Source organism: Acanthaster planci, linkage group LG11 (genome assembly GCF_054643075.1).
Source record: "Acanthaster planci isolate LZ-2023a linkage group LG11, COTS_SCS, whole genome shotgun sequence".
Taxonomy (NCBI): Eukaryota; Metazoa; Echinodermata; class Asteroidea; order Valvatida; family Acanthasteridae; genus Acanthaster; species Acanthaster planci.
The window spans coordinates 12528068-12551066 of NC_141787.1; the positions used below are offsets into that span (position 1 = coordinate 12528068).

At 43.2% G+C, this 22999-nt stretch overlaps 2 protein-coding genes across 6 annotated transcripts in view; one reads left to right on the forward strand and one right to left on the reverse strand.

The window, feature by feature from the left end:
- Positions 1-589: 589 nt before the first annotated feature.
- On the forward strand, positions 590-20589 carry LOC110989031 (uncharacterized). Of its 2 annotated transcripts, none has more exons than XM_022253100.2 (14): positions 590-724; positions 1540-1731; positions 2041-3807; positions 4600-4723; positions 7867-7964; positions 9470-9594; positions 12925-12977; positions 13436-13502; positions 13894-14001; positions 14894-15064; positions 15545-15660; positions 15814-15950; positions 16288-16334; positions 16994-20589. In XM_022253100.2, the coding sequence occupies exons 2-14, from the start codon at positions 1565-1567 to the stop codon at positions 17071-17073; spliced, it is 3060 nt and encodes a 1019-aa protein (XP_022108792.2). In that variant the 5' UTR covers positions 590-724; positions 1540-1564; the 3' UTR covers positions 17074-20589. The 2 variants fall into 2 exon arrangements, with proteins under 2 accessions (XP_022108792.2, XP_022108793.2); XM_022253101.2 differs by having other exon boundaries at positions 612-724; positions 1546-1731.
- The window catches only part of LOC110989039 (von Willebrand factor A domain-containing protein 7-like), a 28735-nt gene continuing 25906 nt past the window's right edge, over positions 20171-22999 (reverse strand). For 3 of the 4 annotated variants that reach the window (XM_087143190.1, XM_022253116.2, XM_022253120.2), the window contains one exon: positions 20171-22669. In XM_087143190.1, the coding sequence (XP_086999316.1) occupies positions 22373-22669 (297 nt within the window). In that variant the 3' untranslated portion in view covers positions 20171-22372. Of the gene's footprint in view, positions 22686-22999 lie in introns of all 4 variants that reach the window. The other variant, XM_022253118.2, reaches the window with a different exon arrangement.

A 22999-nucleotide genomic window follows, 5' to 3' on the forward strand; every position in this document is an offset into this window, starting at 1 on the left:
AGAGGCAAACGGGTAAAGTGGTCAGGAGCGAAGTGATCGACACTAAAACAGAGACCTTGAGTTTCCCCCCCCCCCCCCTTCAATTCTACTGGATATGCTACAGTTCCTGTGTGATGGATCCACCATACCAAGACAGTTTACCTCAAACAAACAAAGAAAAGCAACAAAAATACATGTACAAAGAAACGGACAGATCAAAATCATAAAAAAGAGCATACACAAAACTTCAGCTCAACTGAAAACATTGGAAATACCCCCCTTGAATGGGCGTGACAAGGAGTGTCACGCAAGTTCAATTATCGTAATAGCGGCATCGAAGATTTCAGCTCTTAAAACAGCCGTTGAACTACTTTTTGAACTACTGAAACCAAGCGTCGATTAGTAGGAATCGACATGCGATGGTATTATGATTCTAACTTTAAATTGATAAATTTAAAAAGACTCCTCTTTTTCTCATTCAAAGAAAAGGCACAGTTGTTTTGTTCCATTAAATATGTTGGGCAATTGAAGACATTTTCTCCGTCAATCCTGCATGTATTTGGTTCCGAGCCTTCGATACTGAGTTGTCAATCAGCTGTAGTTGATTCTCGGTATCGAGGAAAATACCATTGAAATGGTTGCTGGTTGGCTGTTTATCGTTGCTGTGTAAAGGGGAAAATTTGACGTAGGCTATGGTACCTGAATATATTCATTGTTCACCACAAATGCAAAAAACTATTCACTGGTAAGTTTATTCATCTGGATTAACATGTCTTCCGTTGAAAATCACAACTTACTGCATTTTCTTTTGAGATAGGCCTAGGCCTGTCCGTTGTTTTTATTTTTCCTCCGAGAATTCATGTTTATCTTTTGGTGTCCAGATTTCGGACAGTTTATTTTGCTGTTTTTATGTCGACATTTAGAAATGTGAGTTAAGTTTTCCTGTAATTCTTATGCACGATTTACTATTGTCTGGTGTTAAGACTGAAGTGCATCAAAAGCTGACAAAATGACAGGTTCTCAGGCCGGTACAGTGATGGGAAATTTCACCTTGAAATCACGTTCATCGACAATGACTGACTGACTCTTTGTTTGGCTGGATGAGATCACTGAAAATAGGCCTAGGCCTAATACATACATTGTATAACATTAGGCCTATGTGTTGTAACTTCGTATAGATGAAATATCCCTCAATTTTTTGAAAATTTCAAGATTTTTAGGAAAAAGCCAAGGAAGAGTTCCATACTAGGCCTACAGACGCCAGTAATTATTCCCTACAGTGATCTGTCAGCTGTCAGAAAGCAAAGACATGTCCAGAAAAGTTCAGTTTAGGAGAGACAAAACCAAGTCGTTTACTTTGATAATGCTGAATTTTTCAGACCAGCGTCATAGGGTTTGTGCACAGGGTGTCAAGCGGCATCCATATATGGAACTCTTTCCAAAAGTCGAACCTCTAATGTTTAAAAAAACTCTGTTTAAATCAAAAATTTAAATAAACTTCTGTTCTATTTTACTGATCCATTCCCTGCTCAGTTTGAAGAAAATTCTGTTTTTCTGTAGGAGCAGGCTGCTCCAGTAACCAGTAATGGCCATGGAAATCAGCAACTTAGTGGGTTTAGACTCTATCTCCAGTCTGGATCAGGATAATAATCTTCTGTCTGCAAGGTCCAACAGCTCCTTGAGCTCCACGGATGATATCTTGTCAAGTAATCCATCACGAAAGAAGAAAACCAATACGCTTTCTCGTTTAAGGTGGGTTTATGATATAAACTCCTCTGCTGGCACTTTGTACATTGCTGAATGTTGATGCTTTCAATTCCTTTAGCAAATGAAAACATAAACTGGCACATTTTTACTGTTTCAGGCATTATAGTTGGGACTGATACTGTAATTGGGGCGTAACACAGTTAAATACAGTACATAGCAAAATCTGAATAGCTTTCAGTTGCTTGTTGGCTAAGCCCGATAAAATAGTGAAGTAAGGCTTAATCTACTCTTTAATGTACTTGAAAGTATTTCTTAATTGTTTAAAGAATTTTTCTGTTTGAACTTTGATTGCAGGAAACTTAAGAAGCATGGACCCACGGAACTGCAAGAAAAAGTAGAGGGTTTGCCATCTTCTTCATTGGTAGACATCAAGGATTTTACTGGGAACCAATTGGACAAGCACATCAACGATAATATTTCAGAAGTGCCTGACAAAGTGCAAGAAACTAAAAAGAATGCAGATGCCAGAGTTCAGGGCGGAATTGACGAGGTCTCATCGCTGTTGTCCAGAGAGCGCGGCACACTTGAACAGAAACCGCTTCCCTCCCCCCACATCAAGCCTCGCCGCATCAGGCCACTCGATGGCATTGTCGACAGCTTAGAGAATAGAGAGGCCCCCGAAAAGACAAAGCTTAATCACGGTGAGCTTGAGAGCTTGATGGGTCCCCCTCCGCTCGCAAGTCTCACCAGAATTACCCCATTGAACGGAGAGACAGGCCCCAACACCGTGGAGAAAGACACAGAGGCAGGATTTGTGAGGCCACAAACAGATGCAAACAGCAATAGTCTAGTTAGGAGAGAGACACGACCCTCTCCACGAGTGAAACCCCGTCGATTTACGAATATCGAGAAGGGCCTAAGCGAAGATGCGACGATAACCAAGGAGCAGAGTGAAAGGGATTCTGTGTTATCAAAGGAATCGTCTCTTGTTCGAGACGAGCAGACAACAAACAAAACCAAACTCAATGAAAGTATCTTCAAGCCAATCTCGTCAAGTTTCGACCATGTTTCTATGCTGCCTCCCCGTGATATTACAAGCAAAACGCTTAGCAGTGACAGTGATGTACAGTCGCCTGTATTGCTGAGGCCAGATGACAAGAAACTTGTAGAAGACAGCGTGATACCTGCAACAATGGCAACAGAACAAGCAATAATTCCACAGGCATCTGAAATAGTCCAGAGTGAGCCAGCAGGGTTTTCAAACGTGAGATCGAAAGATACGCACTCACCTGACGAAGTTGTGAACTTTGACAGTGAATCAGACACTGAAGATCTCATTGTTGTTCCGGATAACAGTCCAGGCAAAACCAACAAGGGGACTCTGGAAAACATTTCATCAAACGTAACGGAGTCGATCGGGCAAGAGGTAAGAGATGTGCAAAGTGACCTCGTCGATGATGTCAAGGGCAGTCGGAATTCACTCCGAAACATGTCCAATTCTCTCCCTCCCCTAGATGCATCTACACCGGCAAGAGCTGAGACGGGCCGTAAAGCTTCATTACAAAGCACAGATAGTAATGGCGAGGACCTGATTGTGAGTACCTTTGCCAACAAGGCTGAGGCGGAAGAAGTGATCACGCCATCCCAAACCAAAGGAGAGGAGTCGGTGATGACGCATATTTCTCCTGTAGAATTGGCAGCAGAATTGAACAGTCTAAGCGAGGACGAAATGTTGAGGGCATACTCTAAGTCCGTCGGGGTAGATACAACTCTTGGAGACACCAATGATGTTGACAAAGAGAGTGTATCGTTGGAGCATCGTCATCGGAGTATTGTCGAAGAAAGTGTAAATCACGCTGGCTTAGAGTCTGGGGACCAGACCGAAGATATTAAGGCATCTAGGAAGGGGCATTCATCGCCTGCTGCTGTGGAGTCTCCTCCATCGCTGCCAGGCTCCTCATCAGATCTGGCCTCCTTCAAACCTGATGACATTGAGCACTCTGTGGCCATGTCAGAGCCAGTCTTGGGAAGCACGAGCAGGTCGCAACTCTCAGACACAAGCCGTTCCTTCATGTCCACCGGTGCACTTTCTACAATAACCACAAGAACCGCAAGAAACAAGTAAGAAATTGGCGATATTAACATGTTTCCATGGTTTCTGTCTCGCATGCATTTCTCGTTACCCTGCACACCACCAATTTTTGTGGTATAAATTGGGGCTTAGTTGAAATTTCTTGAATAAACTTCCTTCCTGAATTTTTTTGCTGAGGATACCTCATCTCTACCAAATACATGTAGTTTCACCTAGTTCTCAGCTTTTGCTGTCTTTCTACTTATGTTTATGTAATATGGTATGGTATTCAAATAATGCCATTGATAAATTGATAAATGCAATGGTAGGAACATCCATGTTCATGTGCAAGACGATCTTTCTTCCACAACCTGACAGCAATATACACGTAGCAGTTTGTTTTGAAAAAGTTCTGTACACTGACATCTCTTGACAGCCTGTGCACACACCCTACGAGACTGGGACCGAAAAATCCCAAGTGTTGTCGAAGTTAACGCTTCAATAATTTCCCTGAGATTTGAATTTGAGGACAGGTTGTCACTATCTGATGGCAAATGAATCCCTCTAAGGAAAAATTAAAGATGTCCATATATTGAGCTCTAACCGTTAGTTATTATAAACAATATTACCTCACATATTTATGACTCGGTGTGGGATTCTTATGGAGTTCAGCGGTCAGAGGAAAATGTCAGCACATCTCTTAGAAATCAAGACAGTGTATTGTTAAGTTTCCTTTGAATTCTGACCTGTGGCTAAAACTCTACTGCCAGATTGTTTTGTTATGCAATTACTGCATCATTTGGTTTTCCATTCCTAAATTGATTCATTAATTGTAATTGTAGGACCTACTTGAGCGGTGGGGCGAGTACCTCAGGATCTTTGCTGAGCAGGGAAGAGCTGGAGCGATTCTTCCCCGACAGGAAGGTCAAAATCTTCATTGCTACTTGGAACATGTGTGAAGGAAAGGTAAATTACATTACACATATTGTGATATTACACATTATATCACTCCCCAGACTCGGTTTATAGTGTGCTTGATTTGCAAATGATGTGCAGGTCCAAGTGGAGTTTATTGACTTTTTGGGTTCAGTGTAAACAATTAAGACTACATGTAGGTTTTGGGCTTTCCCCCCCCCATGCATTTTTATCCTCACTGTCTGGACAATTTCATATGCACATTTCCATTTGGATGTCTGTAGATTTTTATATGTACATGTACAACTCTACAGTATTAGTATGGTACATGTCTCCTCTGAAAAGATAATATAACACATGCCATTGTTGATGGCGTGAATGAGATCTTGTTGTCTGCACTTTGAGTGCCTTGGTTGTTTACTCAAATGTAAACCAAACCTGTTGCTAAGGGACCCCTGGTTCTGTAAACACTTCTCAAAGTGGATCGTGCATTTTCTTGATAGCAGGTAGTTCATATTGGTGGTATGTATTGTCCCGTCCTGAACACCAAGTGATTTAAGTGACGTACATGAACAACATGTACAAGGCTGTACACAAACATGCAGGCATTGGTGTGGGCGATTGAGAGCATGTATAAAATACAGGTTGCAGTTAAAAATGGACGGTATTTATTGTGAGAATGTGTCTGAACACAGCCTCAGCGAGGGCTACGTCAATAGCGACTCAATGTGGCTACAAGTAGCGTACATCTATGAGATACAGTTGCAGCCACTAGCCAGTGGCTGTCATGTACATGTACACGTGGTATTTTGAGCCACAGCTGCAACTTGGACACAGCTGTCTGTTGGACAGACAGTCTGAGAGCGATCCGCTTACACTGCTCTTACGTATACCCTTCAAATGGGCCAAATAATTTAAATTTATGTAAATTACATGTACATGTCCACGGCATTGCGATCTGCATAGAGCATACCAGCTATGTACTTAGAGTAATTTCAGTTCTGAGGTCATTACCTGTCTTTACATACATGAACAACTGAATTCTATACTGCATATTGAAATGGTTGTCATGTCAGTTTGCTAAAGTTAGACCTTTTCGACATAAAATAATTGAATGCTAAGAAAATGATTTTAGAAAAAGCACAATTTAATTTATTCACTGCTGAAAAAAATTCTAAAACTCAAAGTTGCTTCCAAAAAAAAATACTCAGATGAGGAATTATGAACAAATCATTAATTGATCATTTTGTTAGTTTGGCATTACCTAATTTGATATGACTGGTCTCTAGTCTGGTATCAGAGTGTATGGACATGTTATCAAATTTCTGGTGTACATGTAAATTACTTTGTCACAGATGCAGTCATTCTTTGTCAAAACCAATTGTGTAAACCCATTGTATGAGAAATGAAGAGCATGTAACTGTAGTCTTACTTCATCACACATTGTCGTGCTAGGCTACATCATCTGATGTCCTCATGGCATGATGAGCTTAGTGGGAATGCATTGAGTCAGTGTGCTTGCCCCTGGCATTTTCAAATCAAATTCAGAAATTCTTCCGAGTTATGCATGGAGCTGCAGCTAAGTGATGCTGTTTGTCTGAAGGGTCCCATGGCCGTACAATTGTTCTGTCACATCAGCCCGCAAAAGCCAGATTTCCAAACAAAATACGAAAAGTACACGTACGCATTATTGTCTGGCTGAATCAATGCTTATTGAATTTATAAAGTTTCATTAGGGAATATTGTGAGATTTATGAGAAGTCACAATTCACAATAGCATATAATTGACTATGGAATTTCTAAATATTGTCACACGCATGTACATGCATTAGAGTGCATACGTGTACAATCGCTCCTTTTGTATCAGTATAATATACATGTATGCATTGTGCATGTTGATGTACCCCTCAGTGAATGCCAGAGACATTATCATTTGTCTCTGATTGGCATAAGGATCCTTTCACACGACGATTGCCAATAGCTTTGGCCATAATTGTGTCTGAGAGCTTCTACGCACACGTACATGTACTTGTCCAGCCTTTGTGGTTACACGCTCTGGTGGGGGATTTATTGAATTTAAGTATTCATCAGTTTAATAAGATTCGTGCTGTTTAATCATTTGGCTTGTTCTAAAATGGGCATTTTCATTACAAATAATGCATCAATAAACAGCATCTGTTAAATTCACATCCTTTAAGTATAAGTCAAAATTCTAATAAAATTCAGTCAATGTTTATAAGAGGGAGTGGAAGATCTTCAAAACCATCCTGATAATTAATTTCCTTTTGTGTAACATGCACATTTTGTAGGAGACTATCTGTTTTGTCAAAAATAGTCAAGTTATTGTACATGTGATATGTCTACAAACTGCAGCAGAAGTGTGTTGCAGTTTGGCGTGTCTGTTTGTATATTCCATTTCTTTATTTCACACAAGATAGTGGGATTTTAATATTAATGGACAATATGTACATGTACATCAAAAGGAGGTCAAAGGTTGAAAACTTTCATCCATGGAATTTTAGAAATTTTCATCAGATGAGTTTTATTTCTAAGCCACATCATCAGGAATTTAAATGCGAAAATGTTGAAGGTACAAGCTCTTTAACAGAAATTTAAAAACCGGGAAACAAGTAGCGCTGTGGTTGCTGTGTCAGTGCAGGTTGTCTGGCAAAACAACTTGGCAAGATTAATGAGCAACTCAAAGGAAAACATGTTTTCTCTGACTTTGTCTGTTCAAATAGTTGGAATAGTTGGAAGCATCCAAATCGAATGCGGTGTCATTTGTCTTCAGAGCTCAACTATAACAATCTAAAAAGGGCTTTTTTCTGTTCATGCCAAGATGCAAATTCTGAACATGCTGACTGTAGATTGCGTCACTCTCAGAAAACAGAAAAAAAACGAGGGGAACCCTCGCCCTGTGTTTGTAGTGGATAAACCCTCGTGCATGTCAAACATTGCATGTATTGTTTGTAGCCATTGTTACTCTCTAAGCTTAAAGTGCAGACAAGCATTCATTCCCTTAAAAAAAAATAGGGTTACATGTACTTTGTTTTAACCAAACCCTTCCCCGATGCTTTATTGTTGATCATATGTACATATGCCATGCAAATGGATGTTTGATTTATTTATAAATAAATTCTAAATGACAAGGAGTCATTTTACGTATATCGTGGTGATTGTCATTTCTGTATCAGGTGTTACCAGATAATTTAGAAGAGTTGCTGTTGCCGGAAGATTGTGTTTTGGTTCAAGATATGTACGTCGTTGGAACGCAGGAATCATCGTCGGATGGGTAAGAAGCGGAATTGCAGCTAAAAATTTAGGGCTAAAGTTGATGGAATTGTGGGTAAGATTTAGACTGGCTGCACCTGGAGATTTTGCTTTCTGAAGAAAACAAACGGACTATAGATTTCTTCCATCCCCTTCTTCGGGTTAAGCGAGGGCACATTGCAGCATGAGCACACCAAATATTTGCCCTAACTGCAGAGGTAATCTAATGTACAGACATTCTGGACTGTTGAGGGATATAAGCCTGCTGTAGGATTACCAATTTTCATCAGACTGTGCACAAAAACGTGTTCTAGACTGTTAAAAATGCTTTTTGGCTCATAAACCAAGAGAATGGTTTCAAAATATGTAATCATTGGTTTTGAGTGTCCTTCCCCAAGAAAGAATCCAATGATGAGTCTTTCTGAACAAATAACCCTAACTCCCTCGTGCAAAAATGTATTAAAATTGGAGGATTCAGGACTGTTAGGGTGAATGATTTTTATCAATATCCATCTGTTTTGACACAAAAATTGTACTCAATGATGATCTGAAACATACTTTTATATGTTACTTTTGTGGTCATGCAATAGAATAAGTTCTGAAAGTCCATTACTCCATCAGTTTTCATTGATAAACATTTTTGAACTTGCTTAATCAAAAAGCCCTCCATTCTTTGCACTTATAGCTGTACAATGAAAGGATGCATTATCCTGGCAACTGTTGCCTAGCAACATCATTGGCAAAGCAGGAGCAGCTGTTGTTAGTTTCATCATTTAAAAGCTCTTTTTAAATATTCAGATGGCCATGCTTTCATAGGAAGGTGTGGATATTGTGCAAGTCACTTAAATAAGTCCTTGAAACGCCATTGGGCTATGTAGGAATGTGTCTGCACCCAACTCAGAATGTTGCACTTTGGGATGGCTGCCGGCGCGGCTAGTTCTTTGTCCACTCTGACTGAGTGAGCATGGTACATTTTTCTGCCATCAAATATTAATTTGCAGTACACAACCTGCAGACGAATACTCAAACAATTTTGTGATTGTGTGAACCAAAAAAGGAATTCTGAATTTGATTGTAAGTCTGCTTTGAAATTCTCCTTTGTTTCTGACTTTCTGAGGTGTAAAGATGGATAGACTAAACTGCATGTATATTTTCATTTTGATTAATTCTTGATGTGATTAAATTCTTGATGGAAGACAGTCTTTAGAAAATCTAAAGTCTCTCCATGGATTTTTATTGGTCATTGTGACATTCATGTACATGCACCTGATTTTGCTGTTCCTTTATTTAAACTCACGGAAAATGATCTCTGTGGTGTTAATTGAATTAAATTCTTTGTTGTCAAATACCATCATAAGAACAGCTAACCAATACAATTTCAATTTGTTAGCAATTAATTTTTTTTCATAGTGTTTGATTCTTTTTTCAAGAACATAGCGTTTCCTGTCAAAAGAATCCTTGGAAACAAAACCTCTGTGTATTTCAATACCTTTCTGATTTCCTGGTGTTTTTGGTTTGGTGGAGCAGGCAGGAGTGGGAGATCCGTTTGCAGGAGATCCTGGGCCCATCTCACGTCCTCCTACACTCAGCCACCCACGGCGAGCTCCGACTCGTCGTCTTCATCAGGAGGGACCTCATCTGGTTCTGCTCAGGTCTGTGCAGAATTTGGAGTGTGTCTCCAGCCTTGCTTAATTTGTACCCCCCACCCAAGTTTGGTATTTTTAGCTCAATGAAAAGTCACAATTTGCCGGAGGAATATTGATTGCTTTTTATTTTTTTGCATCATGGAGATGTTGAATTTTATATTGGGAGTTCTGTCCTTCACTGGCGTATATTAATAACACTGCATACTCAGTGCCATCCCAGGGCTCAATGCCATCCCAGGGCTCAGTGCCATCCCAGGGCTCAGTGCCATCCCAGGGCTCAGTGTCATCCCAGGCCTCAGTGCCAATCCAGGGCTTAGTGCCATCCCAGGGCTCAGTGCCATCCCAGGGCTCAGTGTCATCCCACTGCTCAGTGCCATCTCAGGGCTCAGTGCCATCCCAGGGCTCAGTGCCATCCCAGGGCTCAGTGCCAACCCAGGGCTTAGTGCCATCCCAGGGCTCAGTGCCGTCCCAGGGCTCAGTGCCGTCCCAGGGCTCAGTGCCATCTCGGGGCTCAGTGCCATTCCAGGGCTCAGTACCGTCCCAGGGCTCAGTGCCATCCCAGGGCTCAGTGCCATCCCAGGGCTCAGTGCCATCCCAGGGCTCAGTGCCATTCCAGGGCTCAGTGCCATCCCAGGGCTCAGTGCCATCCCAGGGCTCAGTGCCATCCCAGGGCTCAGTGCCGTCCCAGGGCTCAATGCTATCCCAGGGGTCAGTGCCATCCCAGGGCTCAGTGTCATCCCACTGCTCAGTGCCATCTCAGGGCTCAGTGCCATCCCAGGGCTCAGTGCCATCCCAGGGCTCAGTGCCAACCCAGGGCTTAGTGCCATCCCAGGGCTCAGTGCCATCTCAGGGCTCAGTGCCATCCCAGGGCTCAGTGTCATCCCAGGCCTCAGTGCCATCCCAGGGCTCAGTGCCATCCCAGGGCTCAGTGCCGTCCCAGGGCTCAGTGCCATCCCAGGGCTCAGTGCCATTCCAGGGCTCAGTGTCAATCCAGGGCTTAGTGCCATCCCAGGGCTCAGTGCCATCCCAGGGCTCAGTACCATCCCAGGGCTCAGTGCCGTCCCAGGGCTCAATGCCATCCCAGGGCTCAGTGCCATCCCAGGGCTCAGTGCCATCCCAGGGCTCAGTGCCGTCCCAGGGCTCAGTGCCTTCCCAGGGCTCAGTGCCATCCCAGGGCTCAGTGCCATCCCAGGGCCCAGTGCCATCCCAGGGCTCAGTGCCATCCCAGGGCTCAGTGCCTTCCCAGGGCTCAGTGCCTTCCCAGGGCTCAGTGCCATCCCAGGCCTCAGTGCCATCCCAGGGCTTAGTGCCATCCCAGGGCTTAGTGCCATCCCAGGGCTCAGTGTCATCCCAGGGCTCAGTGTCATCCCAGGCCTCAGTGCCATCCCAGGGCTCAGTGCCGTCCCAGGGCTCAGTGCCGTCCCAGGGCTCAGTGCCGTCCCAGGGCTCAGTGCCATCCCAGGGCTCAGTGCCATCCCAGGGCTCAGTGTCAATCCCAGGGCTCAGTGCCGTCCCAGGGCTCAGTGCCATCCCAGGGCTCAGTGTCATCCCAGGCCTCAGTGCCAATCCAGGGCTTAGTGCCATCCCAGGGCTCAGTGCCATCCCAGGGCTCAGTGCCATCCCAGGGCTCAGTGCCGTCCCAGGGCTCAGTGCCATCCCAGGGCTTAGTGCCATCCCAGGGCTTAGTGCCATCCCAGGGCTCAGTGCCTTCCCAGGCCTCAGTGCCATCCCAGGGCTCAGTGCCATCCCAGGGCCCAGTGCCATCTCAGGGCTCAGTGCCATCCCAGGGCCCAGTGCCATCCCAGGGCCCAGTGCCATCTCAGGGCTCAGTGCCTTCCCAGGCCTCAGTGCCATCCCAGGCCTCAGTGCCATCCCAGGGCTCAGTGCCATCCCAGGGCCCAGTGCCATCCCAGGGCTCAGTGCCATCCCAGGGCTCAGTGCCTTCCCAGGGCTCAGTGCCATCCCAGGCCTCAGTGCCATCCCAGGCCTCAGTGCCATCCCAGGCCTCAGTGCCATCCCAGGGCTCAGTGCCATCCCAGGGCTCAGTGCCATCCCAGGGCTCAGTGCCTTCCCAGGGCTCAGTGCCTTCCCAGGCCTCAGTGCCATCCCAGGCCTCAGTGCCATCCCAGGCCTCAGTGCCATCCCAGGGCTCAGTGCCATCCCAGGGCTCAGTGCCATCCCAGGGCTCAGTGCCTTCCCAGGCCTCAGTGCCATCCCAGGGCTCAGTGCCATCCCAGGCCTCAGTGCCATCCCAGGGCTCAGTGCCATCCCAGGGCCCAGTGCCATCCCAGGGCTCAGTGCCATCCCAGGGCTCAGTGCCATCCCAGGGCTCAGTGCCATCCCAGGGCTCAGTGCCATCCCAGGGCTCAGTGCCATCCCAGGGCTCAGTGCCATCCCAGGGCTCAGTGCCATCCCAGGGCTCAGTGCCATCCCAGGGCCCAGTGCCATCCCAGGGCTCAGTGCCATCCCAGGGCTCAGTGCCATCCCAGGGCTCAGTGCCATCCCAGGGCTCAGTGCCATCCCAGGGCTCAGTGCCATCCCAGGGCTCAGTGCCATCCCAGGGCTCAGTGCCATCCCAGGGCTCAGTGCCATCCCAGGGCTCAGTGCCGTCCCAGGGCTCAGTGCCATCCCAGGGCTCAGTGCCTTCCCAGGCCTCAGTGCCATCCCAGGGCTCAGTGTCATCCCAGGGCTCAGTGTCATCCCAGGGCTCAGTGTCATCCCAGGGCTCAGTACCGTCCCAGGGCTCAGTGCCATCCCAGGGCTCAGTGCCATCCCAGGGCTCAGTGCCATCCCAGATATCAAATATTCATTGGTACAATAAGCATTATTTTGATGGAAATCTGAGGCTCGCGTGACTTGTGTTGTGGAGTGCCAGTGGAAACTTTTCAGTGAGTTCTTCTTAAGGCATGCAGATTTTCTTAGTAGGCCTATCTGCTGATAGCTCATATTTGTACTTTACGGTTGTGCTATTACAAATTTAACAAATGATTCTCAGAGAATCCTATGCTGCTTAGAGTATTCTCATTTTCTGTGATTTGCTGGTTGCGTGCCTGTTACCAGTCTACCTTGAGGCAGTTCGTTGCATCACATCACAGGAGTTAATTGATTCATGTGGTGTGCCCCTCTTGCAACTAGTTTCCAACAGTATTTTTGCAGAAATGCTTACGAGAGAATGCTCTGCTGCACAATCGAACAGGTGCCAAAATGCCCTTACTGGAGTATTAAAGTTTGGCACTTCACTTGTTGATTGGGTCCTTATGCGTTGAACCAAGAGCGCCTTGCCAATCGTGCAGTTCAGGTCTTATTTCATTGTCAATCTTACAATTTCCCCTGCAGTTGTTGAAGATGACACCGTGTCCACCAGGGCCTTCTCAATGATCAAGACAAAGGTAACCTGACTAAACACTGCTGCTTCTTAAGTTGCCAAATTAGTGTTTTTGTGATGAGATTTATGTTTTATGAAAAGGTTATTTAGATATTAAAGGCAATATTAAAGGTTTCCCGTCGTCAAGCTTTTCCTCAAAACATGAAAGGGATAATTTCTAAAAGTGTTGGTCTCATTTGTATGAAGTATTGAAGAGGATGTGTTGTGTTTTCATCGTGTTATGGGCCGAAATGGGTGATTTCCAATCAAAGCTACATCCACATAGTCCACTGAATTATTCTTCACTTGGCCCAGCATCATTTCACTTCCAACTTCTTCTGTACAGACGATGCAAACACTCCTACGTATTTGCTAATGGACATGTACCCCGGGTTGTGCAGATTTCTGTCGGAGATCTTAGGATTAAATTTTTGACACTTTTAACACTGACAGCCAAACATGTCCTCCTTGTTTCTCTCACAGGGTGCTGTGGCAGCTGGCTTCACATTCTTTGGCACCTCCTTCCTGTTCATCAACTCACACTTCACAGGTACAGTCTTGTTCTGGCAAAGCTGTCACCACTAATGTGTTTACTTTACTTCCCCCTGCACTTATTCATGCAACTTTAACTGTGATTTTACCCTCATGTTATTTCTGGCACTTACTCAAGCCTGGCCCATGTAACTTACCCACCGAGCTGGTTACTCCAATAAGTATCCCATGATGCAGTGCAAGAACATGGGGCCTAAGTCGAGGGCTGCAGAGGAAAGTTAACAATGGTGTAAATGGTCTAGAAAACTCCTGGCAAACCGATTGGCTTGAGTCAAGTACACTCCAGCCAAGGTCAGTGTGGTTGGATGTCCATTACTCCAGCCAAGGTCAAGTGAGAAAAAGTACCTTCATAATTCTAGAGGATTCTGTTTTCGGCATTGTTCTTTCAGCCGGCGATGAGCAAATAAAGGAACGCATCTCTGACTATGAGAAGATCATCAAAGACTTGCAGCTGCCTTCCAAAGTGCCGCCAACTAGGAAGTACAATAACCTAAACAGTAAGTCCTTTACCTATGCAAGCTCTCTTTTCGTGTGCCGTGCGTTTGGCTTCCTAAATGTTGTCACTATCATTATTTCCCATACTTAGTGATAGCACACCAGTCCACATTGTAGAGCCACACAGATCTAACCATTTACAACCATGGTCACAGCACTGTTCGACAGTTGAGTGCCTCACACGTTCCCAGGCGTTCCTGCATGTCCATTACAAGTATACCAGGCACGAAATGGGACAGAGGGGTATCCCCCAACAAGTCCAATCCCTATACACACTCCAGCCTATTGTTACTTAACACATCCCCCCCTGATGTCTGGAAAGAATTCCTGAGATACCAGTATAACAACACAAAGGCAGAAGGGTTCTCTCTGTCCCATAGTTTGCTTCAAATGATTACAAGTCATTCCATCTTAAACCAAGTCACAGGCTAGTTGAATGACTGTGAACAGAAGCATTCCTTTGTTATTTTTCACCTTGTATCTCATGATTGGACTTGTGAAAGGACATGTGATGGAGTACCACCGGTTCTTTTCAGAGCCCCACATACATGTACTCAACAAAAAAAGAGATATATCCATCATGTCCATGGTGCTACTGCAAACCTATCTAGTTTACTTGCTACCTCCAACATGAAAAGCTTCAAATCTCATCTGACATGTGATGAACTCGACTACAACTCTACATAGTCATCATGCTTGGCACAGTTTTTAAGTACCTTCATTTCAAGACTGTGCAAGGTTGACTCTTAAAATCATGTTCATCGCCATATAGTTTGTATACATTTCAAGATGGTGTAAATTTGTGAAACGAACATAATATCCGAGAGGGACTTGGAATGCTTGGAATTTTTGCTCTTGGAAAGTTTCAACCGTAATTTCCTATTTTTATGGCAGCCGATGTGACCAGTCGCTTTGACTGCATCTTCTGGTGCGGAGACTTCAACTTCCGTCTGGTGGAGAACCGGGCCAAGGTGGAGAACTGGGCAGGGAAACTGCGGGACGGCAAGGAGGCAGACTACCACATCCTGCTACAGCACGACCAACTGAAGAAGAACATGAACAAAAGTAAGAGAAGAACCTGCCCACTGGCCAGAGCTATCTGCTCATCTGGGTGGCCATTTCAAACACTCTTGTGTAGCGTTCTAATACTCAAATAAATGTACAAAGGTAACACATCAACATCTTGGGCACCCTGTGATTTTGGTAACTCATTTTCAAATGTGACACTGAGTTTGGTGTGACGTACCAGATACTCTCCAGTGATCTCAAATTTTGAACAATCTCTTGTAGATTGTGGTCAAGATGTCACTGTGTTTCTGGATCACTTCTCTATACAGTGCCAGACATAGCTACTCATCACTGACTATGCTTGTAATCTTTGCACGCTGGTTTTGTGCAAGCAAGGAGACATGTCAAATCTGCATCAAACAAAACAGGTTTCAGTGTATCAAACGTGTAATTCTCACGCTTCCCTTGGACCGAACCCGGACTTTGAAGACGCCTTCAATTTGTTTTCTCACCTCAAATTGTTCCTTTTTACGACAGAGACCATCTTCAGAGGTTTCCATGAGGGGCAGATTGAGTTCCTCCCCACCTACAAATACGACATCGGAGGAGACGTGTACGACACCTCCCACAAAGCAAGAGTTCCCTCATACACAGTAAGCCCACAAGACACTTCTTCTTAATCTCCTCTCTTGACCACTTAGTGACATTTTCCCATTAGATACAGAGGCATGTATTGCTCCAGATAACTGGTTATTCCCCACATCACAGCTGTACCCTGTTTCTTTGACACTTTGTTTTAAATTTAGGATCGCATTCTCTACAAGAGCCGTCGATCAGCCCAAGTTTACAATGTGCTCTACAATGCCTGTAACAGCATTAAAGTCTCTGACCACCGGCCTGTCTATGCAATGTACGAAGTCAAGATAAGACCCGGCAAAGATGAGTGAGTACCTTGCAAAGGCCTTTTGTATTCTACACATCCTGAAATCTTGAGGGCACCTCTGAAAGACTCAAGATGGACTTCAGGGAAGTCAACAAGTTGCTAATGAAATTGGAGTTTTAAGGAGATTTTTCCGTTCCTGACATTGCAGAAAAACAGCTTTTGGGAGGAAGTCAGTTGACAAATTTGAGGTTAATACATTAACAATCATGGCAGTAGGTGAATGTGTATTTGTATGTTCACATTTTTGCGATTCATTTTTATGTCAAAATTTTCTTTTCAAGCTCTACATTATCTTTGTTATTTGTTGCCAATTGTATCTTTCTATTTTTGTGTACAGCTCCTTGACTTCTGGGGGTGTCTTTTCAAGAGACGTGTTTAATGAGGGTAAGTTTCAAGCACAAAATACAACTGCTTGTACTGTATGTATAGTTACAGGATACTGTTTTACCACTTGCTGCCGGGGGCAGTTATTAATGTTGATGATGCTGGTTCGGGATAATTATCATTTTTTTGTGTTTTCAAAATTCTTTAAAAATTCCTATCTTCATTTGCTGGACACTTACAAACACGTGAAGGACTGTCTGGTGTCCACTCTAGCCCAACAGACAAAATCTATTGAAGCCCGAGTATTTCAGCTAGGCCTGCAGCTGTGTAAAGAGAGCCCAGATTGTGCGGTGTTATATAACTTTTAAGAGTTTTTCTCGTTTAAAATAATAATAAACATATCATCAGACCTCAGGAACTATTTTGTTTCAAGGTTAATTTGAGTTTGAGCTTGAATGTGACAAACAGCTGGACTGAAGTAGTCTTCAACAACATCTGTCAAAAATCCCTTCAAGAATTGCATTGTAAGGATTGCCAAATTCCTAAAGTCATCTTGTATTCTTTATCAAGGAGGATAGTTGATTTACACTCCAAAGAGAAGGTGGTTTGTGATCCCTTGTCTTGTGGCTTGATCTTTGATCAAATTTGGGGACTTGACAGCACAGGTACGTTTCTGTAGAGTCTCGCTAATTTTCAGTCAAATTTCTTTCTCACTGCAGCTAACAAGAGACGAACAGCCAAGGCAGCCATGGCAGGCACGATGTCACAGAAATCAAGCACCGTCTGCTCGGTCATGTAAAGAGACACCTCAGAACGCTGGCCTTATCAACCCCTGCACACAGGTGACCACACATTGATAAGAGAGAGGGAGATAGGGCGGGTTGGAATCGGGCAAAGACCTAGCCATAAGATTCAGACGTAGCCATATTAACTTATACTTCTGTAGGTGTCCTGTGAGTCCAGTCAACTAGATATGCCAAAACCCTCTACCCAAGGATTCGGAGGATGCCGTGCCTCAGTAGCAAAGACTCCAAATGGAGTGAATTGGAAGGTGCTATCTGCATATCAAAGGATTAATTAATGTGGCGTTCCTTGGAGTATATTGCTGACCTCCACTGTAGTTGTATTTCTAAGCATTACCTTAGGCAGTCAATGCTAATGGTGAATGATGAAGTGATTCGGAAGATGCATCAGATCAAGGATTGACCCTAACTCCCTTGGGCATTCTGCTAGGAGGAAACCTTTCTGATTCCCCCAAAATCCTCCACTGCGCTAAAGACCAACAGCACGTTATTTGTATTCAGGGTTTTTAAGGAGCATCAGTGCCCATGGAAAGTAGTAGCTGGCGTCTACGTTTTCCAATCCTTCAAGATCCTCCAAAACCTGGTGGATTTTTGTGGGAGGGCTGGGTTTTGTAAGCACTTTCTTCTTTTGAACCAGCAAAGTGAGGGTGGCCCCCGCTGCCCTCCTTGGTCACGCACAAGCTCCATTGCCATTTGGTTACTGGAAGGGTGGTCACTTATTGTCACGCAGAATGCCACCTCCCTACATGTATGGCACCTGTCTCACAACTCAGTGATTCACAGCTTGGTTTGTAGAATGTAACTGGGGTGTCTCAGATTTCTAAATAAAATGTAACACGGCGATAAAAAAAATCACAGAAAAGTTTCGTAGTCGGCATATAAACAAAAAAAATAAGTTTGCTAAGCATAACAATGTGCTGATTGTATGGAAAGCATTTTATTTTGTAGCTGCTGGTCAGTGTTTTATAGTGCTTTTTCCAAAGGAGAGGGCAATGTACAAATTCTGTAATTCTGGAGCAAGTTTGATGTGAGGCTAGATGGAACTGAGCAGTGTGTAGACTTCCAGCCATTTTTTGGTTTTGTTTTGGGGTTTTGAGTTAATTTTGCATTCTTTCCATGGTATCAGTACATATCCCTTTCAAACTCAGTCATCTGTTAATGTGCATCGGTTCATCTAGTTTTATACAAATACAATTTGATCTTGTTGATTATTTTCATCAAAGGTTTAGTGAAGTGGTGGGTAATATTTTAAGAAAGCGAAAGCACGCCATGCATTTTTCTCTTATTGAAGTCTTTGATTTTGTCATTTTCAAGCTTAAACAAATTGGTTGAGGGAATCTCCATCATCACCTCCCCACTGCTTCAGTTCGAAAAAAAATATGATTATCCAATTTGGTTAAGCTCCCGGCCACCAGCACCTCAAGTAACTGCTCCCAAAGAGTTTGTTGCATTTCACCCAACTTGTCAACCTTTCTGGTAATTTCCCACCAGCTGTTGGCGAGAATATCGGTCAACGTTTTCTTTACCAACTGTCTGTCAGTACATTCACCAAAGACTTACAGTTTATTACCGATGTGTGTGATAGTTCTTTGACTTTTTCCCAACGAGCATTTGATATATTTCCTGAAATGATCAAATCTGTTATGTAAAAAAAAGGGGGTTTTGTTTTTGTGTACTTGAATAATTCTGATGCTTGTATTCTTCCCATACACGTGTTCGTCGTTAGGTTTTGCAGCAATAACTTTTTTGTAAAACAGAAAATTTTGTAATATCTGGACGTGTCAAGCATTCCTCATGGTTTGGTACTTCTGTATGTATAAGTCTAGTATTTTTGTATTCATTGTTGTGTTTAGTTTTAATAATTTGTCTATTGCTGCATTGTTTACCATTTCAGATTTTCCTGTCCCATTTTGACATGTATTGAATCTCTCCATTAACCCTCCTATGCTGAAGTCACTCTTTGGGTCACTTGGTAAACACCTCAAAGACGCACAGCTGTGTCGTGTTGTGCACTGCACCAACATGCAAGAGAGTGACCTTGGGCACTTGCGCATATTTGTGCTGTAAAACTAAAGGAGGGTCAAGAGAATCGCTCTGTTTGAATCTTTCCATTTACATCAGGTGTGTGTGCAATTTAGTTTGGGCTTGGAATGAATATTTATCCTTTTTTTTTATTCTTTTACAGTTCAGTCATTCACCTTTGTTGTTTCCAAGTATATGCAACAGTAGAAGTTACTGTTAAAAAGAAGGTTTTTTTAGCCCAAACCAGATTTTAAACAAGAATCAATAGATGAATATGCATATTAATGAAACAGACAAATGCAAAATGTCTTTCTGAAAAAAAAAAAAAAATTTAGGCCATTCTTGCGAAAATGGTTTGCATGAAATGATCATGCTGCCCACATGCTGCCGATAGGGTAGCATTTTTTTTTCTGTACATAGTGTGAACAATCTCCAAAGCCTGAAAGGCATTTCCTTTAACAGTATTCAGGTGTTTAGACCAAAGGCAGTGATACTGGTGTAATCTACCGAGAACTAATTAAGCAAACTCGTGAAAGGGTTAAACTTTGAATGGAACATGTGGATTGGTAATGTACACACCTTTTTTTCATGTGTCTGTTTTATGAACTTATTTTGGGGAGGCGCCATCCATTCTTCGCCACTTGATGATCAAATGTAATTTATTTCCTCCCTCTTGGTTGATTGGTTGAAACACCTTGAAGCCAGCTGGACTTTATTCAGGTGGTGCCTTTGTAAACAAAGCCACTTAGATTATACTGTGTGTGCAGTGGAACATACGAAGGAAGATATGAGACGGAGAGACACACCCCATGTTGGGGGGGTACATGTTGGAGGGTACCCCTCGGTCTCGTTTCTTGCTGGATGCACAGTGGAAACACTTTGTAACTATTTGTAATATTCCTGTGATGTAAATATATGTATACCTGTAATATAAATGAAGTTTTAAAAAGAAAAGGTATATGCACAACCATGTTAATATATCGAACTCTATTTTTTTCCAGTTACAAGGGGCTTTTTTACCAGTTATAGGCTTTGGCTTGGACCATTATTGTTGCCAGGTACACAGACGAGTTTCAGATCTTTCCATCACACTTTTATTCCCCTAATATAAAAATAATATAAATTACAAAATGCCAATACACTAATTTAATCCACACTCAAATTCATTGATTCATCACGGTCACTACAGTGCAGTTGTGGACTTGCTACGCAAGAAGTTATGTTCGCTTCTATATTTTACCAGGCCTTTGTGGTGTGTTTGAGCAATGCCCGTCACAGTGCTACTGAAATCTGTTTCATTAATTAAGCTTGTCACTAATTGACTGGGGCCGATATCAGTCAAATACACTGTGAATGACTTCTTATCGTCCCACCATCCTCAATATTAGAATAATTACGAGAGTTCATCCAATACCTGATTAAGCCTGTATGAACACCTCTGAAAGTGTTCATGAACATGCTGGAAATGCAAGGAATATTTCGAAAGAAAACTCAATGTGTCCATTCGTCCATTATTTTCCAAACTGAGTCTCAGATTCAACTAACTTTATTTGAAATACTTGTGCTTGACCACAACTGAGTACATGGTTGATCACATACCTGTGTAAATGCAAAATAATACGATTACTTTAAAGCAGTTGTTAAAAGTGTGGAGAAAGACCACATCTGCTTTAAAGGATAGCTGCAATTAATTTCTGTACTACAAACCTTCAAAATGCACCTTCACGGCTCAGTTAACATTATTTTCAACTTATGTTTCACTTGTTCAAAGGATATTTTCCTGCTTTTTTTTGTGCTAATGAATATTTCCATATTCATGAGCAAAACTGTGATGTCATCTCAGGAAGAAGCTTCAATGTTACTTTGGTTTGTGCTCAAAACAGTCTGGCATGTTTTTTATTTTGCTGGACTAATTTTTTTTCTTTGCTGATTCATTGTTTATGTGCATAGCAATAAGCAAGCATCAAACCCTTTCTCAGAACTGTTTTCGGTAACTAGATTCTGGGTTAACAGTTTGAACAGAAAAGCCTTTGCACTGAACATATCTTCCCCAGATGACTTCATAGCAACAGTGCCCTCAGTTGTCCAGGAAAGCCTGTATACGTTTGTGTTTAAAAAGTGCTCTTTTCAATAGAGTTAACCAAATAGGAATGTGAATGAGTTTTCATGCATTGAAAAAGAATACAAAAAGTACAAATACAACATCGAAGAAAAATTCATCGCAGCTACACTTTAACCACTACCAGCCGGGGACTCCGAAATCGGAGCCGTATGGTTTATATGTGTGGCCGGAGTCTCCGAACTCGGACAAAGGAAACAGGGCCCTGTAACAAAAGACCGTACTCCGAACAAAAGACCAGGCTGCTGGGCATGACCGGCATTTTTCACTCTCAAAAGTGGTGATAATCCCCCAGCGTTATTTTGAAACCGTATACCAGGGTTTGGGGTATTTAGAGCAAGCGGATTACCACCGGGGACAAAAGCTCTCCACCACCGCAGGGATGAGCCACACAGCACCGCTGCATGCTAATCTGGCCCCTATTGAAAAGAGGTCAGCAGTGCACTGAGCCAGGTTCGTGAACAAAAGACAGTTGTATAACACCGCACAATCTGGGCTCTGTTTACAAGGCTGCAGGCCTGGCTGAAATATTCGGGCGTCAATGAAGGTCACCTGTCAACTTAGAGTAGTGCCTGAAGATTACTCCGTGCGGCTATAAACAACTGTTAAATGGAATGATGAATTGTTGAAGGATTTTGAAAACGGAAAAAATGATAGTCATGCCGGCCCAGCATCCTCAACGTTGAAAAATGCCCCGGCCCGAAGTGGTTAAAGTCACTAAAGGTTAACAAAATCAGTTTGTAACATTAAATTTGCTTCACAAACTAGCTTTGAAGCCAACTCTCTCGATAGCCAGCTAATGAAGTAACTAAATCAAGAGCTAGGCACGGAGTCACTTCAGTATTCAAACTGAGGGATAAATGCAGGAGAAAATGCACCCAAGACCAAGAGGAATGTGGCAACTGAATTAGAATTGTTTTTTTCAATCACAGAAAAAACAAGATGAGAACTGTATTTCCTTTCACAAACAAAAATCTGAAAACCACCGTCTTATACCAAATGTGTTCTTGAATTTTTACACTTAACTTCAGGATGAGAACTTTATTGGAAAATTTGCTAGTACTGGAGTGCAATTTTGCACATACCTCAACCTGCAATCCCCAAGGATTATCACCTCTTGGTGTGTGCAAGTGCTGGCAATAAACTGAAGTAACTCACTCCAAAGTGTTTTCCAAGTCAAACCCAGTCATGCTAGTAGCACATCCTGCATTTCCTGATCCCATCTCGTGGGGACTGTCATCAGTGGTCACATTGGGTTTGTTGTAGGAGAGCAGTTCGCAACTGTTGGAGTAGTCATTCATTTGGGTTAAATCATGGGTAGCCTTTCCGCCCACTCCAAATAAATGCTTGGCCACGAAGAAGACCACAGCTCCCATGATGACCAGTGCTGCCAAGGAGCCAACAGCTATGCCCACAATCACACCAGTGCTTGGGCCAGTGCCAGTGAGTAACTGCGAGTACAGAGAACTGCAGGTGTGTTGAAAAACGCTAATACCCAGCTGAGACTGTACGAGATCAAATGACTGTTGCATTGTTGTTTTATGAGCACACTACCTTATAGGAAACAAAATTAGGTTGACAATTGATATGCATGTAATAAACCATTCTGAACTAAGTCCAATGCTGCAGGATGGTACCAGTATCCCGAAGGGATGAATGCATATGAAAAGTGAATGCAGAGATATAGGTACCAGACTTCAGGAATAAGTAATTGCATAAGTAACAGATATGAAGATACAGTTTGGCAGATACAGATGCAGGAATCCTGGTTAGCATTTGGT

Coding starts and splice junctions, on each gene's coding strand:
- LOC110989031 (XM_022253100.2), top strand. CDS start 1,565: ATGGCCATGGAAATCAGCAACTTAGTGGGTTTAGACTCTATCTCCAGT. Junction 1,732..2,040: donor AATACGCTTTCTCGTTTAAG/GTGGGTTTATGA, acceptor CTTTGATTGCAG/GAAACTTAAGAAGCATGGAC. Junction 13,503..13,893: donor CATCAACTCACACTTCACAG/GTACAGTCTTGT, acceptor TTGTTCTTTCAG/CCGGCGATGAGCAAATAAAG.